This window comes from Haemorhous mexicanus, chromosome 21 (genome assembly GCF_027477595.1).
Source record: "Haemorhous mexicanus isolate bHaeMex1 chromosome 21, bHaeMex1.pri, whole genome shotgun sequence".
Taxonomy (NCBI): domain Eukaryota; kingdom Metazoa; phylum Chordata; class Aves; order Passeriformes; family Fringillidae; genus Haemorhous; species Haemorhous mexicanus.
In genome coordinates, this window is record NC_082361.1 from 10,770,161 (window position 1) to 10,792,311 (window position 22,151).

A 22,151-nucleotide genomic window follows, 5' to 3' on the forward strand; every position below is an offset into this window, starting at 1 on the left:
GAGAGTATTTCTCCAGGTGAATTTTTTTAGCAGAGGGAATGGATTCGTGATCTGGTGTTCTGCTCTCTCTGGCCTTCCACTTCCTTTGTTTTGGAGAATTTGCTTGCTTTAAAGTTTCCAAGCTGGCCAGTTAATTTCCATTAAGGTACATTTGGCAGCTGTTTCTGGACACAGTCCCTTCTTCTGAGAGCTCTTTGGTGCTCTCTGTTTACCATTCTCAGCTGTGTCTGAGCTCTGGTTAAATGTCTCCTTTATCTCACTAATATTTAAATTACATGCTTGGATATCTCAAAGCTGTTTTCTTTGAGGCTCTTGCTCCCTGTTTGCTCTTGTATCTTTCCATAAAAGTGACACTGACACTCCCTGTTTCCTCTGTCAGCTCTGTGGTGAGACTCATGGTGGGTCTCATGCAGTTCCTGGCAGAGTGGAGAGCAGGTCCCTTCCTGAGTTTCTCCCCAAGTTTGGCTCTGAACTGCATTAGAATGGGAATATTAACTTATCAGTTTCCTTTCCCAGACCTCACAATTCCAGAGGATTTTTCATGATCTGACTGTTGAGAAAATTTGTATTTTTATATTCTGAAGGCTCAGCCTTGCAGATGACCCCTGACATCCCTCCCTTGGGGATTGCTCCCCATGGCTGCCTGGAGAGATGAGTCTGGGCACAAACTGCATAGGAATTTTTATGTTTCATGTGCTGTGGTGTAAGAGTTCCCTCATCCAAGCTGTGTTCTGCCGTGCCTCAGCTGGAGACACTGAGGAGCTGAGGTGTCCTGTGTGTCCAGGTTGCATTCCTTGGTCACAGGTGATGCCAGTGGGGGCAATGAGATGTTCATTTCTAGTTTGCTGTATGGAACATCCCATCCTCCCTTTCCTACGATGGCTCAGCAGTGATTTTGTCTTTTCAGAAAACCATGACTGAGGAGAATTGGGCAGACCACATTCAGGTGAGTGTGAATTTCACAGGGTTGTTTGCTTGGAGGTTATTTGAAGATGTTTTAGCATATCCAGCTCTGGATGTTGTAGTCCTGCTATCACAGTTCTGCACTTTCTCAGCACTTTGAAAGCAAATTGTAAATTCAGGGAAGGGCAAGGGAGAACATTTGTATTTTTACTCCTTTTACATCTTTGAAAATGCTTTCTTTTGGCTGGAGCCAATCTAGAACATTTGGACAAAGCTCTCATGGATGCACAGGGTGGGATTGTTGGGGTGTCCGTGCAGGGCCAGGAGTTGCACTGGATGACCCTTGTGGGTCCCTTTCAGCTCAGGATATTCCATGGCTCTGTGATTCTGTGATTTAGATAAGATTATCAAATACATTCTTTTACTTTCCCGCACTTGTAAGTGAGCACTACAAGTATTTACATTGGTTAATGACAAGGAAGGGGGAAAGGAGGCTATACCTCAGCAGCTAGCAAGGTGTGTGAGGAAACTGGGATTAATGTTAGATTCCCTTTGCATGCTCTGACCACTTTCAACAGGTGACTGATGTTGTGACCTCTCTGTCTTGTGCTACAGGATACAAGTAATTTTAACAGCACAAGGACAAGGGAGCAGGGTGGGTTTTTCTTGGAGTATAAACCAGCGAGTTCAGGCAATCATGGTATGATTTGTTTTGTTTTTATTTTTTTAAATAGAAATTTCTTATGTATGTATCAAAATTGTTGCTTTTGCTGGGTCTTCTGTACTAGCTATTCTCGTTTCATGCAAGAAAGAGCTTATACTTATGTGAAAATAAATACTTGTACACACACTCACATGCATATTCAGTATTAACAATCTAATGAAGTAGTTATCCCATAATAGACTTAGTTTTGTGTTTTAAGAGTAAGCATAAAGCTCACTAGTCCTGGTGAAATCGGATTTTCATCATTTCTTGTTCCTGGTATTTCTATCTATATGAGACATTACTTTAAAATTCACTAACCTGATCCTACAATAAATACAAATGTGACAATGAAACAGCATGAAATTCCATAGTGATAAACCAGGAGTGGTTATTTATGTGTCCCTGATTTCCCTATGGAATTGCAGCCCCATGGTGAGTGTTTGCTTCTGTTCTGTGACTCCTCTCAGGTTGAATTCTGCAGCCATTAGGGATTTCTGAAAGTCCATCTGAAGGGTCAGCATGGGCTCTGCGTGGTAACAGGCCAGGCTGATGATCTGAGGGCTCAGTCACACCAGCAAAACAAGAGGACTGTTGGGCTCTTCCATGCAGCTCCAGGGACTGGGCACTCTGATCCTTGTGGGTCTCTTCCACTCAGGAGATTCCATGATTCTCTCATGGGGATGTGCTTTGGGGTGTGTGGGGAGGGGGTCTCTGTGTATGGTGGAGTGTGGGAAAAAGCTCCCAAGTCTCCCACTCTGGAGACAGGAGGCTCAGGATATCTCTGGGAAGTGCATGTGTAGTGCCTGGTAAGCCCTGAGAGCACAGAGCTGCATGCTGCACTGGGCCAGAGGGTTGTCTTGCTTTCAAAGGATTGCAAACTCTGTATTTCCTGCTTGTTGCCAACTGGTGTATTTTTCACAACTGTGTAATTATCAGCCGAGTGGTGCTGAAACTTGCCTGTTATTCAGCCTGACTCGGTGCTATCAGAGATCCCTGTCTCTGGCATCAGTTGAAAGTGATGGGAATCTGTACCTGTGCAATTGCAGGAACTGAAATAACAACCTGTACAGGCTGGGGGCTGCTGCTGGCAGGAAAATGAGGGAATAAAGGAAGGATCTTTGAGCAAGTTTTGGTTTTCAGTGCAAAAACTAACACTGTCCAGGACTTTATTTGTTTTGAAAGGTTGGGCTTTACTGGAGGGAATGGCTCAAAGTTCACTCAGAGCTTCATAGAATCACAGGATCCCAGACTGGTTTGGGTTGGGAGGAACCTAAAAGCCCATCCAGTTCCACCCCTGCCATGACAGTGACACCTTCTACTGTCCCAGGCTGCTCCAAGCCCCAATGTCCAGCCTGGCCTTGGGCACTGCCAGAGACGCAGGGGCAGCCACAGCTGCTCTGGGCAACAGCTTCACAAAAGGTTAGAGCTTCACCTGTGACCTGACATGTTTGACCAAAAAAATTCCTTAGGCTCCTTGTGGAGCTGAGCCCTCAGATTTGTGTTGTGTGTCCCATCCCTGTGTTCACCTGAGGCTCACATAAAGTTTGGATCTCCCAGGCTTTGCCTGGTCAGGCACTGTTAAGGACTGGAGGCAGAGGATGAGACACAATGTAACCTCTGGTCACCTGGAGGAATAAAAAACCCCCAAAAGACTCCACAATGACAGACTCTCAGAATTATTGGATCATTTTGGATGCTTTTTTCAATTTGCAGTTCAAAGAGATTCATGGGATTTTTTTCAATTTCAGTTTTTTTCAAATTCTTTGCTGCAGCCATAAAAAAAAGACATAAATTATATTGATATGACTATCTCTAGTGAATATATAGGTAAAGATATCAGGATTTATAGAGATACAAGGAACTCTGGTGAGGGTGGGACTGTCCTTGCTTGGAGCTTGCCATTGCAGGCCAGTGACATTTTGGGACTGGGATTTTCTTGTGCTCACCCTGAGCAGTACAAGTACAGATTTTTTCCTGTTCCTGCTCTGCGTAATGAATCCCAGGTGTGATCCTAGCTGCTCCTATAAACAGCAGAAACTCAGGAGTTAATTGTGGGGCCAATAAAACCTGTTTCCAGCCCTGTGGCAAACTGGTTTAGCCCCCTCTGCCTACCAGCACTCAGTGGCTAAGCCAGTGTCCAGGCAAGGATGGCAGAGGAGGCAGGAGGGGAAGGAGAAGGATCCAAACCTCTTCATACCTGAAGAAGGTTGCCCTCATTCCCACTGGCTGCTGCAGGCCTGGTCAGCCAGGAGAACTGCCCCTTGCAGCCCCTTCTCCAAGAGAAGATGCCTGGAGGGCAGAGTCAGGGGGGAAGAGACTCTCTGTGCCCAGTGCCAGCTGCTTGCTCTTCATTCCATTCCCAAGGGATCCTGGGCTGCTGGAACACAGGGAGTACCTGTCCTCACAAGAAGGGGAACATGGGGAGGATATTGGTAGTCAGGCAAGGAAAAAGAGGTAGGGCATGTCTGCTTTCTGTGTACCCTTGTGGTGCCACTTTGGCATGCTTTGTGTTTGTCTTGGCCTGGTCCTGCCAGCGACTGCAGGCCAGCAGCAAGAGGGGTTGTGGAGGGCAGATGTTCCCCTGGACATTCTGTAGGACAGAATCACTAAAAAACATGGAAGGAGTTTCTCCATGGAAGGAGCTTCTCCATGGAAGGAGTTTTTTCATGCCAGGCTTTCACATGGAACTGTGATATCAATGAGAAGCACAGTAGGGGAGTGACTCTGGTGGCAGGTGTCACCTCTGGCAAGGTTTAGGTGTCAGACTCTGTCTGAGACACTTGCAGGAGGTTGGCAGCATGACAAGGGCCCTGCTGAGGGACACTTCTGTCTCAGACACAGCTGGAGCACCAGGACATCTCAAAGACCACCAAACACAAGCATTTTGGTGGCCTGAAAAGTCCCAGTTTGACAGAGAACTTGGGTGTAGGATGGTTCTGTTGCCCTGCTCTCAGTGCTGTTTTCTCACTGGTGTTTTGGGGGTCTTGCAGTTAGACCCTTCTAGACTCAGCTGGGCTAGTCAGTGCCAGATCAGTTTAAAATGTTATCTCAAACATACCAAGAAGTTATATCAAGAAATCTCTGTGTTTGTTTGGCCTTTCCTGCGATGAAACTCTTTTTCCTGTGGAGCAGAACTGGGTGCCCAGCACTGCAGCTCTTGCTGGGGACAGTGACTGGAAGCAGCACTGGGCAGGGTTCAGACCCGTTAGTTTATTTTAGACTGTCAGTGTTATCACCACTGTAAGGTGTCCAGGAGAGGGAGTGGGTAGAAGTGGGATTTTCACTTCTATTGACCTTAAGCCAAGGAGCTTTTTGCTGCATCATCCCAAACTGTTTTGTGCTAGTGTTTGCACAGAGAAACTGTCCCTTAACTTCTCAAAATTAAGCATCTGAAACTCTTCCAAATCTGGTGCTCAGAGAAGCACTGCTGTTTGGAAACATGTCACTTGTTCTGGGAGTGCTCCTGAGGAGCAGGGGCCTTTTGTTCAGGATGAGAGGAAACAGCCTCAAAATGCACCAGAGAATGTCCAGATTAAATATTAGGGGAAAAAAAATCATGGAAAGGGCTGTAGAGCACTCAAATGGGCTGCCCAGGGCAATGATGGGGTGGAACCATCCCTGGAAGTGTTCAAAAAATGTGTGGATGTGGCACCTGGGGACGTGGCTTGGTGGTGAATGTGGTTGGTACTGGGTTAATGGTTGGACGTGATGATCTTAGAGGACTTTTTCTACCTTAATCATTCCATGGTTCTCTGATTCTGCACGGACTGAGACCACTCTGACCTTGGTGTGTGCTTTGAGAGGAGGGTGCAGGGATGCACGTCCCAGAAAAGTGCCCTCATTTTCCTCAGGCCCCTATCCTGCAGCTCCTCAGTCTCTTCTGGGCTTGTGAGGATGCAGAGATGGGCTCTGCGGGCAGCTCTGCACAAGGAGAGCCTGCAGCTGATTTCTGTCCTCCTCCAGCTGGGACAGTGAGGTAACTTATTTATTTTAAAATTTCTGACCATGAAAATCAAGCACTGTGCCAGCTCCTTTTCTGGGTGAGTAGGGGTCAGATGCTGGTAACTCCTAGGAAATGCAGAACTCCAGTTCCACTACAGTTCAAGGGTTGTTATGCTGCTTACAGAAAATATTCAGAAATCTACCCTTCCTTCTGTGTAATACATTGGAAATACATTGACAATTCCTGGTACTTAAAAGATGTTAAATTACCTTACACTGCAGCAAGGAGTTGATGTAATCTTATTTATTTGATAAATTAATTTCTAAATGGCAGTAGGATGCCAAGATTCTTTCTGTACAGAACCATTTTGACTTCAATTAAAACACAGCTACCTCTGGAATAAAATGTAAAAGCTGTTACACTCAATGAGAGAATTTTTAAAGGGATTTTAAAGGGTAGAATGCCATTTATTTTTTGAAAGGTTTTTTTGTGGCCAGAACACCTGGCCAGGACTGCTGCTCTGGGGAGTCTTGAATAAGGACAAGGAGACAAAAAGACCACTTTGCAAATACCTATATCCAGTGTTCTTCCCTGGAACCCCTGAGTTGAGGGAAATTTTTCAATTGGTTTGAGTACAGCAACATCTCTGCAGTGTGAGGAACTGAGTATCCACAGGGAATGAAACAGTGTGTGCTGTGCAGATGGGAACGATGCTCTGGAGGTGATTAATAAGTGACATGTCTCTCAGTATAAGGCTGCATAAAAAATCCTCTTTCCCTCTGGTTGGAGTGAAGTGTTTATTCAGGGATGGGATGGCTTTCATCACTCCAAAGTCAAGCCCAGACTGGCTCTTTTCCTGGAGGGTGGAAACCCAAACGAGTTTAACCAGCCAACGTGTGGAGTCCCCTGTTAGTACTTATGGACTTCTTTAGCAGGAAATCAAACCAGTGGATGATTGTTTTGTTCCTTCTGGCCTTAGAAGTCTCAGGGAGGAATCATCAGCTGAAATAAATGTTCATGGTCCCATCCGTGGTGCTGCACGTGGTGCTTGTGCCGAGGTGCTGAGCCACTGGAGCCCAGCAGCTCCCAGCATGGGGGTGAGTGGGAATACGCAGGAGCTGCTCCTGGTCTGGTTTTGCCTGTAATCTGCCAGTTCAACCATCTGCAAAAGAATTGCATTTATCTTTCCACAGCTTTAAGCAGCTCCCTAGCAGCTGCCATTGCAGAAAAGAAAAAGTTTGATTTTTCTTTCCCTTTTCCCCTTTGCAGAACAGCTGGTGTTTACTCCTGGACTAGTGACAGGTTCCAGGTCTGCTGTCTCTCCCGGGAAGTCAGGACTGGGGGAATTGCTTTGTTTTGGGTCAGAACTGGCAGCCTTTCTTCCCCCAGTGTCCACTTGTAGCTCCCATTTCTCCTTCTATTCCTCTCCCTTGTTTTGTCCCCTGTTCAGGGACTGGCAGGAGCTCAGTGGGGGTGACAGTGCTTTGACACTCATTCTGCTTTTTCCCTGTGCCATTTTCTTTGGATTCACTATTCTTATTGGAGGTCTCTGGGGAGAGCACACAGCCACAATGCGATTTAAAGGGAATATTAAACCATGGACAAACTGGAGTTTGTAGTAGTAGGAAAAGCGGGAGGCAAAATATCGATCTCCTTCCGTTTTTCAGGTCAGTTTGTCATGGGGTCATACATTGATTGGAAGCTGAAATAACACCAGTTATGGGAAAGCAAACGGATGACTGATGGGGCTGGTGCAGAGAACAGGCACGTCTGTGACCATCTCAAGGAGCAGCATCCTGTAATTCTAGTAGCTGGACTCAGTGATCCTTGTGGTTCCCTTCCAGCTCAGGATATTCTGATTCCATGACTGTGATTCAGTTCTGCAGCTGCGTTCTGCTCTTGGGAGAGAGCAGGCAAATGTGCACCTGTACTAATGAGGTTTGGGCTAAAAGAAATGGGAACTTTGCATTGAACAAACCCCCAGCTGCTGTGGAAGAAGCACACAGGAAAAGCCAAACATGCAGCGTATTCTGTGCCTCCCCAGCTAAGTAAGGAAGAGTCTGTCAAAGGATGACGTGTACAGTTAAATTTAAACACTTCCAACTACTTCCTGCATGGCTTAGGCTGTGTTAATTCTCTGTAAGACCTGGAGGGCTGGTGTGTCTACTGTAATTGTAGAAGTTTTATTTATAACAAATCCAGCCGTTGTTAGATAAATAAATTGTGGTTAAACACAGAGATGCTGATGAATTCTGGTGTAATATTACAGTAGGTACAAAGAAGCCAAGAAAAACTGCCATAATTTGCTGTCCAATTTACCAAATTGTCAAAAATGTCCAAATAACTCTAAAAGTCAGCTAAAATTTCTCTGGAGTGATGTAAGATGTGTTTGTTTAATAACTTTAGAAAATCAGCCCCCATTTACTGAAGCGTGGATCTACAGGGCCAATCTGGGGATTGACTGAGCTGGGTGTCGATTCTGCTTCAGGGAGAGATTGGCAAGGGATTCTTGGAAAGTTTAGGACTTCAGTCTTAAAGTTGATGGCCAAATAGCCTTAATGTGCAAACTAATTAAGTACTGGAGAGTGAAGAGAGGAAACTGGAGAGAACACACTGGGGAGGAAAAATCTCCTTTGAATTGTTTTGGTGTGTTAGAGATACACTCTGACCTTAGCCCCCTGCCACCAGCCAGGGCCAGCGTGCTGCTAAGCACTGTAATTACATTTCTGTCACTAGCAGGCATTGACTCAGCAGCACAGCTTCATCAGAAGGAGATTTGGTATGGTATAAAAAAGAGCTAATTGGCTTATGGCTGTAGGTTGAGAGGTCAGGGTTAGATTAAGGAGTTAAGAGCATCAGTGAGCTGTTCAACTCCACTGGGGTGTGCTGGGGGAGGTTTAGTTCTGCCAAGTGGGAAAAGCATCCTAGGAGTACAAAACTATACAGGAATGATGATCATGTAAAACCTTATAGGAATGTGTGGATCCTATCAGGTCCTTAAAATCAACATCAGGAGTGGTGTCCAGGATACCTGGACTGCAAACTGCAAACTGCAGCAAATACAGGGTAGAAATCACAGAATCCCACACTGGTTTGAGTTAGAAGAGACTGTAAAATTACCTTGTTCAAACCTCCTTGTCATGGGCAGGGACACCTTCCCACTTGCCCTGTCCAACCTGGCCTTGGACACTTCCAGGGATCCAGTAGCAGCACAAGGAAGAATTTCTCCCTAATATCTAATAAAAATCTTCCTTCTGTCAGTTTAAAACTGTTCCCCCTCACCATCTCACTGCCTCTGTATGACGTCACCTTGTCTTTTCTATAAGCTCCCTTTGGGTACCAAAGGGCCATAAAAAGATCTCCCTAGAGCCTTGTCTTCTCCCACCTAAACAACTCCAGCTCCTGTTTGTATTCCACAGAGTAAAAATGAGGTCAGGCTCACTTCAAACAGGCAACTCCTCATGTTCCTTTTGCTCCAGTACCAAGGGAGCCGTCAAGAGCCCTGACATTGGCCTTTGCAACCAAATAGGGAAACGCAGGGGGAAAGATGGGACATGGAGCTTGCCTGTTTCCCAGGGTAGCACAGAAGGAGGGGATGAATTCACTGATAAAAACCAAAGCAGACAAGGGCTCTGCATGTACTCTGTTTGCACGTGGGAGCCAGTTCTTACCTGCAGCTCCATGGCAGTAGCCCCATGATGCCCTCGCCCCGCGGGAGCTGCTGTGAGCTGGGGCTGTGCAGGTGTGAGGGCTCTGTTTGCCCAGTGTCACTAAGTTTTCAGCCTTCACACACACACAGACCCTCTCTGCCCTTCTTACCCAGCCAGCAGTAAAACAATCCAGCCATTCAATAATCATCCCAGATTATTTAAACCCTCTGTAATCGATCGGCCCCTGTCCGAGTGCTCACTGGTAGATATTGGCTTCTAAAGCCTGTGCAAATCAGCTGCCTTGCACACAGATAATCAGGCTTCTGGCAATTGATAGTTTGGCTGTATTCTACTTTTAGGCAAGATTAGTTCCCCAGTTCCCTGCCAAGAAGAGAACCACATAAACAGAGGATTGTTTAGAAACAAAAAAGTTCCTCTTGACGGAGAAGTCATGTAAATGGGAAGAAACAGGAAACTAATCTTTCCTTGTTCACTCTGAAAGAATGCCTATCTCTGAGGAATGTTGTAATTATGGATTTAGGAAATCAGTTCAATTTGCCAGGGTGTGAATTTCAGAGTTCATTCAGTCAACCCTCTCAAGCATTTCTCCTTCAGAACAAAAACCACCAAGAGCTAAAGTGTAGCAAAAGAGATTAAAGTAGAGAAAAACTGACTACCAAGCTTTGCTTTTGGGAAAGATCTTGCACAGATACTGACTATTGCTTTGGCTTTGAGCCAGGGAGGTTTGGGCGTGGCAAAACAGAAATCAGTGGTAACCTGTGTTTGTCCCGTGAGCATCTCTTTTCCATACACTAATGATGGGAAGAGTTTGTGCTCCTGAGCGAGTATTTCCATGGTCAGGATTTTTGCTTATTTACTTTGAAGGCTTTCCTAAATAGAAAAGAGGAGACTTTTTTCCTAAAAGGAGTCTATGTATTCTCATGATGTATGTGACTGGGTATGGGAACACTTACTGGAGTTATTGGTGGGTTTAAGTGCACACTGGATTAGCTCATCTGTGTTAATGCCAGGGCTCCAAACCAACCAAGAAGTGTTGGAGTGACCTTGGCTCACGAACATCCCAACAAGTAGGTGAGTGAACTCTGTGTTTTTTGAAAATACTCACCCTGTGAGTTCAGGTCCCAGCAGAAGCACAGAGGCAGTGGTTTCACTCCTTCACACACCTGCAGCTCTGGAAGCCCTGCAGTGACGTGGAGCTGTAGGGCCCTGTTCCTGTCCCCACAGTGGGCCCAGCTCTGGCAGCACATGGAATTCCTCACTCTGTGGAATTCCTGAAGACAGATTCTGTAGCACAAGTCGATGTCACACACTGCTGCTAAGCTGGAATTTGGAATGCTCAGATTGGATATGCACCCTTTAGGCAGCCCCAGAGCTTAGCAGAGAGCTGTATTTTCCTTGTGCAAGCTTCCATGCTCCAGGATACAAACCAGAGGAGAGTTCTGGCATGGTGACTTCTGTAGAACATTTGTGGAAGTGCCTAGATTGTAAAAACTTTCTGAGGCTGGAAAGCCCAGAGAAACGATGCTTGGTGACAGTAGGCTCAGGCTCAGTGACCCCCAGCAGCAGCGCACGTCACCCAGTACACAATGGGAGCCTCCACTTCCTTAAACTGGAGAGCAGGATTTGCCATTGGTCCCATGACACTTCATTTGTGTGTGTGTGTGTGTGTGTGTGTGTGTGTGTGTGTGTGTGTGTGTGACACAATAACGAAAGGCAGGGAGATAAATGCTACTTCAAAATACACTGGGAAGATAAGGGTTGCCAGTTTGTCTTCAATGCACTGTGTCATTGGGCTTAGACAAAGCATCTACTGTGATAAGTAACACAGTACTCTGCTCTGAAAGAGTTTGGCCAGTTTCCGCATCCTCATTCATCTTCAGTCTTGCCAAGTGCTGGAGTGCTCCCAGAAAATATCTCTAGGCTGCCATCGTGGGACCGAGGTGTGAGAAACCTGGAAGCATATCAAAAATCTGTGGCTTCTGTATTCAGACCAAATCCTTGGTCCTTTGCTGATCCCTAGGACGAATAATAGTCAACAGCTCTGGGGCCAGGGTTAGGTTGGAATTCAGAAGGTGCCTCTGCAATGGTTGCGAGAAAGAGATTTTGGGAGGAAGCATAGACCCTTAGGACAGAGTTCACACAAAAGAGAAGGGAAAAGAAATTATATCTGAAAAAGCAAGTAGGGTAAAGTTACCTTAGTCTATTTGCTATGTAATTGTATTTTGGGGAGGGTTATGGATGTCATACAGTTACTTTTCTCTTCAAACAAAGGTTATTTAATGGGGTTAGTTGGACACTACAGCTCATTGCAGAGCTACACCTGTGCCATTCCCTGACCAGCTAAGTGGAGGGGATAACAAGTATTGCAGGTGAGTTGTGATTTTGCGTATCAGCATACCTGGAGTTGTGGGATGTAATTGAGGAAAATGAGTTAATTGTGGGCTAAAATAAGAGGTTATGATCTGGGAAAGTCCCCACAGTATCAGGCTATGCTGACACTGCTGAACAAGACCAGGAATTGATCAGTGGCCCCAAAGACAAGTGGCACTGCTGACTGGTCCCAGCACAGCCTCAGGCTGCCTTCCTCTGGGGATCTGTCTGAAGTCTGCAGTGACAGGAGCAATGGGACAAGATCCCTTCCCTGCAACCTTCTGTGCAGTAGCGGTGGCCAAATGGGCAGTAAGAGCTGATTTTCTAGCATTTTCAGTCAGTGGGGAGTGGGATCCAGAATCAGGATGAGCTTTGCTATCTCACAGATGTACCATGGTGTCCTCTTTATCCAGAAGCCTGTCCTGAAGTGTCTGGGGGATTCTGTGCCAGATGGCTCCTTGGGCATTTGGGAGCAATGTCCCTGTACAGCATTGCACCTTCCCTCTTAAACCTGTTAAATACCTACTGGGGAGTTTTTGGTTGGAGATCAGGGAAAGGTTCTTCCCCCAGAGGGTGCTGGCACTGCCCAGGCTCCCCAGGAAATGGGCACGGCTCCGAGGCTGCCAGAGCTCCAGGAGCCTTTGGACAGTGCTGCCAGGGATGCCTAGGGTGGGGTTGTTGGGGTGTCTGGGCAGGGCCAGGAGTTGGACTCTCTGGTTCTTGTGAGTTCCTTCCAGCTCAGGACATTCCATGGTCCCCCATTTCTGTTTGGGTTTGTGCTTTGTCCAGCCAAGAAATATTACTATCCGCTACTGAAGCTACTGAAGTGAAATCTGGGAATGATCAGGCCAGATTCACTTCAGTGAAACATCCTGTTTGGAGCCTTTCATCTCTGTGGAGGGAAGAGTCCATGCCCTGGGCCTGAAGCTGCTGCCAGAAGCAGGTTCATCTGTTCCGTGGCTCTGAGAGCTGCGTGAAGGCCCATGGAGGATGTCCAACAATGTGCTGAAGAAAATGGTCTCACCCTCTTGCTCATGTTTTTTTGAAAATTCTCTCCAGATCTGCCTCTAAAAGCTGCATTGGTTCTTTCATTCTGCTCTGTACCTGCTCACATCTGTGGCAGCCAGAGCAGATTTTGGAGACACAATGACTTCATCTGTTGAAAATGAATTACTTCCCTCAGGGGCTGCCTGACAAAAATTTGGAAGGCATCCCAGTGCAGGAAGTGTATTTGGATCTCTTTGTAGTATTGTTGAGTATGATCAGGACCATCCTGTATTCTGGGTAAATGAGATCTTGGGTGTTCTTCGCCCGGGAGGTTCTTGGGACTTGAAAGCAGCAGTTGCTGCAAGAAGCTGCCCGTCTGTGTGGGGAGGAGCCTTGGGAATGCAGGGCACTGCTAATCACACAATCAGAGCATCATTTCAGTTTGAAATTAGCTCTTCTCAGAGCTCATCTCTGCCCTCCTGCTCAGATCAGGGCCAGCTTTGTGGGACAAGGTGTTGCCATGTCCTGCCTGGTTCCACTGCCCCGCTGGGCCTGTTGCAGTGCTTAGCCACTCTTGCTGTCCCAGTTTTTGACTTTTCGGCCTGGCTGGAATTTCTGTGAGGATCTGAATCCATCTTGTCTATGGTCCCTCCTGATAAAACTGATTGAGGGGATTATATTCCCCTACATCCAGCCAGGACTTCCCTATGCTGAACAAGCCTTGCTCCCTCAGCCTCCCCATGTGCTTCAACCCAGTGACCATCTCATGGAATCCCAGCATGTTTTGGGTGGGAAGGGACCTTTAAAGACCCTGTGGGAATGATCTTTACCAGAGAAGCTGTATGGTGTGACTCTTCGGGCTGCCACTTGGCCGTGGTTGTGTGAGGCAACACAGGAACATGGAGCAGATGCATCCTGTCACACAATATTGTTCAGCTGCTCACCACAAACCAGCAGCTTCTTTCGGGTTGCCCAGAACAATCAGCTCCCTGTGAGGAGCCCCAGCACGGAGGCAAGCTGACTTTAAGAGTTGCCTTTGCCTTGATCCCTGCCAGTGATATCCTAAGTTAGACTCCTCTGAATTGCCTTTGGAAGAGGCACCGGCGGCCCGGAAGCCGAGTGTCCAGGTTCACAAAGCAGGAGGAGCGAGGTGGTGTGAAGGTGCCCCAGGGAGCCGCAGTGCCGCAGCTTTGTGCAGGAGGATCGGCCCCTTCCCCGCCATTGATGTGGTAATGGCTGCCGAGCTCGGGAGCGTGGCTCGGCAGTGACGCACTGATCGCTATCTGAAAACCGGGCTGCGGGGCTCTCAATGGAGCCTATTTTGCTCTTCTCCAGTTCATAGATTAGTGCCCAGTGCCTGTGAGCGAGAGAGCAGCTCCAGTTATGAGAAAGCAGCATGTTCTCAGGCTGTCCTCAGGCTCTGGCTGTGGGTGGTGGCTGTGGCCGAGTGACTGCTGCTTTCACAGGAAGCCTTGCTCAGGACGGACTGGAGAGAAAGTTGGCCTCTTTTATCCAATGGAGAGGATTTCCCCCCTCCACCCTGCCCTTCTGAGACCCCACGTGGAGCACGGTGTCCAGCTCTGGGGTCTTCAGCACAAGGGCATTGACCTGTTGGAGAGTCCAGAGGAGGCTACAGAGATGGTCTGGAGCCCCTCTGCTCTGAAGCCAGGCTGGTAGAGTTGGGGGGGTCCAGCCCAAGGAAGAGAAGCTTCAGGGAAACCTCATTGTGGCCTGTTGAGACTTGAGGGGGGTTTATGGGAGAGAAGGAGAGGGACTTTACATGGGCAGACAGTGACAAGACAAGGGGAAATGTCCTTAAGCTGAAGGAGGGCAGGATTAGATTAGACATTAGGGAGAAATCCTTCCCTGTGAGGGTGGGGAGGCCCTGGCACAGGGTGCCCAGAGCAGCTGGGGCTGCCCCTGGATCCCTGGAAGTGTCCAAGGCCAGGTTGGATGGGGCTTGGAGCAGTCTGGGATGGTGGAATGGCAGGGAGTTGGAACTGGATGGGCTTTAAGATCACTTCCAACCCAAACCATTCTGGGATTCCAGGATCTCTGAAGGCTCTCCAGAAGAAAAGATCCCCCTCCCCTTAGGGAGCAGGCTGTGGCCCTGGTCTGAGCTGGCTCTGAGGGTCCCAACTCCACCCTTATGCTTCAAGGAGTTCCCTTCAGTGACATCTGATGGTGACACTGCAGTGTCTCCCCGTGCAGCACAAATGATGGAAACTTTGAAAAAGAAACCTCGAGCACAAATACAATAAAGTTGCAGTGACAGTACCACAGTGGCATGTTCAGGGAGTGTTTAAGCACAGGTGTCTGTACCTGCCACACCACAGGGAACTCAGCAGTGCTCTCAGTGCCCTCCACTGTTGGCAGGGGTTTGTTCTTTTCAAGCCTGGCTGTCTTTTTCCCCTTTTAAAACTGCTGACTCTAAAATATTCTCCTTGACATTTTCTCTACACTAGCAGGAGGGGTTTTGATGGTTCTGGAAGCACTTGAAAACAAGGGAAATTGGCCAAGACATTCAAAAGTTAAATTAAAATCTGACTCTGCAAATAGCCAATGTCAGTGGTGTGAATAACGTCCCTCTTTGGGAAAAGATGTTGAGGCAAAGGGCAGAATTGGCTGGAACTGGAATGCAGCTTAACACATACAGATAAAACTGATCTAGGGTTGGATAGGGTGATTTCTAAGGAAGATATTTGGATATTTGGTTTCAAAATTATTGGTACCAATGGAGAAATGGTTGATGGGTTAAGGTCAGGACATTGCTGAGCTTGCCCTGCGTGGTTGGTGTGAGCTTTGTGAACCCTTGGTGGTGAGAACAGGATTTACGGGTAGGAAATCTGCAGCCATCACTGTGGAAAGCTTTAATCATGGGTTATTATTGGTGTCAGGGGTTTCTGTCTGTTCCTATGGATTAAAGAATGTATGATATGTCTAGAATTCCAAGAGGGATGTAAACAAGCCTCATACTCTGTAGGATCTTTTCCTGCTCAGAGGTGTTGCTGATGTTGCTCAGAACACCCGTGCCAGTTTCCTCTTGAGAAGTGTTCATTTACTGACAGCAAAGCACATGAAATGTCATCCCTGGTGAAACATTGCTCTCTGCATCTGTGCCCACATCTCTGGAGCCAAATTTTCCACATTCTTGCCTCTTGCTGAGCTGTTGTGGTGGAAGCCTTTCCCCTTTAGAGCAATGTTGGTTTTCTTCTTTTTTTCAGTAAAAAGACAAACAAAGCTATTTTCTGTTTCAGAATGCAAGATGGGATATCTCTGGAGAGATTAACCTTCTTTACAGAGTTGTTTTTTGTGGTTGAAAGAAGAAATCTGTTATCATTAAAATAATATTAAAAAAATCTGCACCTCATTATTTCCAGAAATAAAGCTGCCACAATGAGATTTATTAAGAATTTACTCAGGGTGAACTGAAGAGAGCTCCAACACCAAAGAGTTTGTGTTTTAGAAAAAAGATAGGAAGACAATAGGATGGACACAGGGGGAACAAGAAGAGGGAATTGCTCTGCAATGTTAGTAAGAAAATATGTTGGGGAAGGGCTCTGAGAAATGGCTTGGCAGATGTGCAGGAGGGTTTAACTCAGCCCCTCTTCACGTGTTCAGTGCTTGGCTGAGCTCAGTCACAGAAGGCAAAGAGGGGAGAGCGGCACAAAGGTCAGGACTGGCATGGCCAAGGGAAATGTAGAGGGCAAGAAGCATGAGCAGGAGAATGTGTCCTGTCCTTTTCCTGCCCTGCCCCTTCCCTCCTGTACCTGAGCCCCTGGGGAGCTGCTGGACCCCTGTCCTGTTCCCCCTGGCTCCTGCTGTGCCCCCAGCCCCTTGGGAACAGCAGTAAAACTGCACCACCACATATCCACAAGAAGAGTTGTGGTTTGGCATTTGGCAGAGTCTCCGGGGTGCAGACAGAGTGCTGAGGCAGCAGTTTTTGTGAGCAGGCTGCTGCTACCTGGGGTGCCAGATCCCTCCAAGCTGTTCTGAGCCTCTGCCCCTTTCTACACCTCTGGGTGGGGGTCATTCTTTTTTTCTCCTTGGCTTTCTGTTTCCCTTCCTTTTTACCTTGGGGCCATCAACAAATTTGTTTCCTGATCTCTGTGTGTGCTTTGAAGACAAATTCTCACCTTTTAGTTACTGAAGGAATGTGAGGAATGAGGCCCCACGGCCACAGCCTCCCACCCAGCTGAGAGCTGTTCCTACATGCTGGGCAGAGGGAGCAAGGTGCTGCCCTCCCTGGGAACAGGCTGGGGCCCTTGAGCAGTGCGGGTGGGCAGCTTAGGGGAGATGGCAGCAGCGTGGGCAGGGTGGGGTGGACTTCCAGTGCAGATCTGAGGACTTTACTCCTCTGAAATTCTCATTTGTAGTGCCAGTCCTAGAGCTACAGGTCCTGGGCCACCATATAGGGTTTCAGCTTGTTTTAGCAGTTTTCTTGACAATATTAACTTCAAGAGCATATCCATGACTAGGTCAGAGAGGAGAAGTTGCTATGTGGCTGTGGGGGCTCCAGGATGTTTGCAGCACATGTAGGCTGGCTGGGGAGGTGGGGGGGAGGCTCCCACCCCATGGAGCTGGTGTGACCCTCAGTGTTACTGAGTTTGTATTTCCTCTTACACCTGCACCTCTCAGAGGTGGACAAGGCAGAAGAGTTCTGGTGCATCCAGCTGTCATCGACTGTCACTGCTCCTTGCAAGTGGCTGCTGACCCCTGCCAGGGTGAGCACTGTGCCATGCTCTGGCCAGAGCTGGGGTTTGAACCACAGGCAGGGTGAGTTTGTGCTGGTGTCCCCAGGCTCTGCAGTGGGCCAAGGCACTTCCCTTCCTTCAGGGAACAGCTGGGAACAGGGAATGTCCTAAAGTGCCCTGCTGTTTGCAGGTGTGAACACAGGGAGTGACACAGTGACACATGAGAGTGCGTTTGTCCCAAAGCAATGATCCAGTTCTCACCTTCACAGGGGACTTGAACAGACACAGAGGGAAGAATTCCTTTATGCAATCATTGTTCACCCCAGCTGGATGTGAGCCTCGAATAGCACATTTCATCCAGCTGAATTCCAGTGCAGGGTGACACCACTGCCAGCCTGGACTGACCCGTGGCTGTGCCTGGTGCTGGGGGTCCCAGAGCACCCATCTCACAGCACTGGGGGTAGGAGGCTGGAGGGTGATGTCAGCCTTTTCCTGGCTCTGAATACCACTCAGGAAAGCTTTACTGATGTGCCCTCCCTGCCCTATGGATGACTGGCAATTCCATCCATAGTCACCTATGGATGACTGGCAGTCACAACAATCCCTGCAAATACTTCCAAGGATGGAAGAGACTCCACACCACCATCTGCCCTGGAGACACAGGGAATGTCTATCCTAAGAAAGCCATCCCAAAAGATGTTCCAAGGTCTGGAGTCCCTCTGCTCTGGAGACAGGCTGGGAGAGCTGGGGGTGCTCACCTGGAGAAGACTTCAAGGAGACCTTTCAGTACTTAAAGGGGGCCAATAAAAAAGATGAGGACAGAGTTTTTAGCAGGACCTATTGCAACAGAACTTGAGCTGATGGTTTTGAACTGAAATAGGGGAGATTCAGACTAGATATAAGGAATAAAGTTTTTACAACGAGCATGCCTCCTGGGAGGAGGGGATGGAAGTTGCACTGACAGTTCCCTCCTGCCGTTGCAGAGCACAGTCGGGGAGAACCGGTGGCTCCAAAGACACCTGGTGCAGTCGCTGCTCCGTCACTGCGACGTGCGTGGGGCAGCGCAGTGGGCGCAGCACTGCCGGGTGCCCCCCGAGATGCTGCCTCAGGCTGTGACTGAGGAGCTTCAGAAGATGCACATGCAGGACAGGTAAATCCTCTGTTTGGTGCCTTTTCCATGAAGATTACTTGTCATACAAACACTGTATATTTGCTTAAAATTGTCTGCTGTGATGCATCCATGGGGACAGAGGTTTGCAAAGACTTCCTCCATATACTTGGATCCCAATGTGGCCCTGCACATACTGCATTTGTTTATCATAAGCCTGGAAATGTCTGTGAAAGGGGCATTTTAAACTCATCCTGAGTACACAGAAGCTCTGTGAGATTGCTTCATGCTGCTGAGGGTTCTTACCCTTCTTCTGCCATATCAACAGTGTAAATATTCATCTATATTACTAAGGTGATTGCAGATCTGTCAAAGTTTTACTAGTTATTATTTTTTAATGCTGATGATTTTGGGAAGGTCTCACAGATGGGCTTGAACAGTTCGTGTTCAGGGATCATGGTTTTGTGGATCTGCTCTTTCTCCTCGTGCAGATCTGCACTTGTTCAAGCACTGTGTCACCTCAGGAAATACAACACAGATGTAATCACCCTCAAAACACTTCTCCAGAGGTTTCACGGCTTTTTTGGAGCACAGGAAACTCTTGTCTGTCTTGGACATGCTCCTGCCTCACTCCAAAGCACTGCCAGAGCTGCCCTCCTCTTCCTCCCTCCCAAAACCACAGCAGGCGCCAGTTGGGAGCCAGGAGGTTTTTCCATGAGGGATAAGCCCTCAAAACACAAAGGGGTGATTTCAGGTGTGTGGCTGAGCCACAGACTGTGCATCCAGAGATAAAACCCATCACTACACCTCTGTGCTGTGGGAATCCTGTGCTGTGGAGGGAAGGAAGGTGAGGGTGTGCTTTGCCCTGCTTGAGGAGCTGGGATGGATTAATGAACCCCTTTGTACTGCAGTTTACTCATCCAGTCGTGATACCTGCTGTGGTAGCTATAAAGTCAGCAGAGCCATGAAACCCCATAAAACAGTCCGGCTGCCCTGTCTATTGAGTAACACAGCCACAGGTTCCCAGAGGGAGTTCACACTGCACACAACAAGGTGGCACCAGCATATAAATGACATAATCTGTCTCTGGTCACACCACACAGGGCTCCTGAGTTTTGCGGGTGAGAATATTCCTGGAGACCTGAGGCTGCACACCTTCATTAAATATTTTACGCAAATATTGAATTCCCCATGCACATAAACCCACAGGAAAGAGTGTCTGTGCAGGGAGAGCTGCTCTGCTGCAAAATTGGGCACACTGCCTCCCAAACATAAGGTTACTAATAGTTTCCCAAATAATGAACCATTTCAAGTCACTATGGGAAAGAGACTAACCGGAAATGTGTGATCTGTCCAAGGGAGCTGGATCTTTTTGATTAGTTTCTTTTCTCTGAGAGAGAGCTGAGTGTCATGGGGAAAGAGAGGGTCAGGGTGAAATAAGGGGAGTAAAACTTAACCCTCTTGCTCCAATCCAGGATTTCCTCCTGGCTTTCCATGGCTTCAGACTGTTGCATCTGATTCTGTGCAGGGTAGAAGAGGTCACAAAAGCAGATAATTATGAGGCCAGTAAGAAGAAGGACTATTACCAGCTTCCTATTCCACGGGAAAATATTCACTTTCTGCAGACTTGGGAGGAGACACTGCAGTGCTGGGAGAAGGTGCTGCAGGTGAGTGTTACCTGGGATTGGCCTGGCAGGGTCATAGAGCTGGAACTACAAGTCAGGCTGAGACACAGAGTTGGATGGTGCCACTGTCATCCACTGCCTACCTCCCCAAGCCAAGCACAGCCGTCCTTTAGGCTGGTCTGGTTTGGGGAAGGTGTTAGGAATTGTGCCAGGGAAGATTCCCCTGGGTGACGCAGGCGCTATGAGAGTTCCCTGTGTCTGTGGCAGTTTCCACAAAGAGCTGCAGGTGCTGGGGAGGAAATGTTCATGTCCTGGACAGATTCTTCAGGCTCTTCTCAAGCACAGGCAGGCTCTGGGTGCAGCAAGTGTCTGTGTTGCAGGCTGGGCAGGTCGTTGGTGTGGACATGGAGTGGAAGCCTTCCTTTGGCATGGTGGGGAAGCCCCGTGTTGCCCTCCTGCAACTTGCAGTGAAGGATGAGGTGTTCCTGTTGGACCTGCCATGGCTCCTTGAGCAAGCCGAGGCTGAGGGGGAAAAGGAGAAGCTTCCCCATTTCATCCAGATGCTCTATTCAGATGCAGCCATTACTAAACTAGGTAATACCGCTCTCTCTTCCCCACTTCGGGACTTCACACCACCTGTTTTGTTGTCTTCATCATTCCTAGATCCTCTTGGTGTTGTCATTTCCTAAATCCACTTGCCATGGAACCAGCTTTTGTAGCCCTGAGTTTTCAGGCTCTGCCAGGCCAGGAAACAGTGACTAGTGTAACTAGTGTAACTAGTGTAACTGGGAATGATAGAAATACACGATCAGAGAACCACAGAAAATCCCAAGCTGGAAGGGACCCACCAGGATCCCCCAGCCCAACCCCTGTCCCTGCCCAGACCCCCCACCAACCCCACCCTGGGCATCCCTGGCAGCGCTGTCCAAAGGCTCCTGGAGCTCTGGCAGCCTCAGGGCTGTGCCCATTCCTGGGGAGCCTGGGCAGTGCCAGCACCCTCTGGGGGAAGAACCTTTCCCTGGTCTCCAGCCTGACTCTCCCCTGACACGGGTCCATGCCATTGTATCTCCCCATTTCAGGTCAGATCCAGGATTCCTCATATAACTTGCATTCTCAGAATCGGGATTGTCCTAACTCTCTATTAATCCCCAAGTGACACCCAGCCTTCAGTGGTTCAGGTAATTCTGGTGGGCAGAGCTGTCTGGGTGTGCTGTCCCAGAGCTGCTGTGCTGGACACCAAGGATCTCTGAACTACCATACATGGTTTTTAGAAGCTTTTATCAGGAGCTGCTAAACCTGGATTTCAAAGCCAAATTCATAAATACCTTTCCCAGATTTTAAGTAAGTTGATCTTAAACTCAGATTGTTCATGTACCTCTCTTTTCCCTTGATCTGCAGGAGTGTCTCTTGGGAGCAGAAGAGACAGGACTCAGTCTTGTTCCCTGTTTGAACAGTCTTCCCACCAATGCTTATAAATATTTTGTCAGCATTTGATTCTGAACTAGAAGAAACTGCAGTGCATTAAGCATGATTTTAGTTTTCCTACCTGTGTGATTTGGGCTTTTTTTGTCTCCAGGTTATGGGATGTCTGGAGACCTCAGCAGCCTTGCAGCCACATGTTCTGCTCTGAAAGACACAGAGAAGCAAATGCAAGGTGTGGTGGATCTTCTTGCAGTGGACAAACAAGTAAGGATAAACACATGGAGATGTGGGAAATGGTGTCTCCTGCATGTGCTGGTGGATAACTGTCCTGAATCCACAGCACTCTGTTTGCATCTTGGATTGGCAGGGAGATGACTGCATGAGTAAAGAGACCATTTCCTCCAGATGGTTTGAGGTGTTGAGATTTTGTAAAGGAAGACAAAAGTATTTTGTTTTCATTAATTAAAATGTTAAAGCTTATGTTGCTGGCAGCTTTTTCATAGCCTTTACAGAAGCTGTGAAAAGCTCTGGGAGACCGAGCTCCATTCAGCCAGGACAAGGTTTCTCAGCACAAGTTATACTTAAGAAGAGGAAGTTGTAGAAATTCTGCTACTACAAGGCCATGAATTATTGAAGCAGATATGATGGAGTTAATGATTTGTACAGAACTCTGTTGTTCCTAGGAGGGCTGCTGGTGGATTCAGCACAGGAATTTCTGGTCA

General features: G+C 47.9%; 1 protein-coding gene across 9 annotated transcripts in view; it reads left to right on the forward strand.

The window, feature by feature from the left end:
- The window catches only part of EXD3 (exonuclease 3'-5' domain containing 3), a 252,663-nt gene that overhangs the window by 101,791 nt on the left and 128,721 nt on the right, over positions 1-22,151 (forward strand). For all 9 annotated transcript variants that reach the window (XM_059865385.1, XM_059865392.1, XM_059865384.1 and 6 more), the window contains 5 exons: positions 908-946; positions 18,258-18,424; positions 19,911-20,049; positions 20,388-20,601; positions 21,584-21,693. In XM_059865385.1, the coding sequence (XP_059721368.1) occupies positions 908-946; positions 18,258-18,424; positions 19,911-20,049; positions 20,388-20,601; positions 21,584-21,693 (669 nt within the window). The remainder of the gene's footprint in view (positions 1-907; positions 947-18,257; positions 18,425-19,910; positions 20,050-20,387; positions 20,602-21,583; positions 21,694-22,151) is intronic.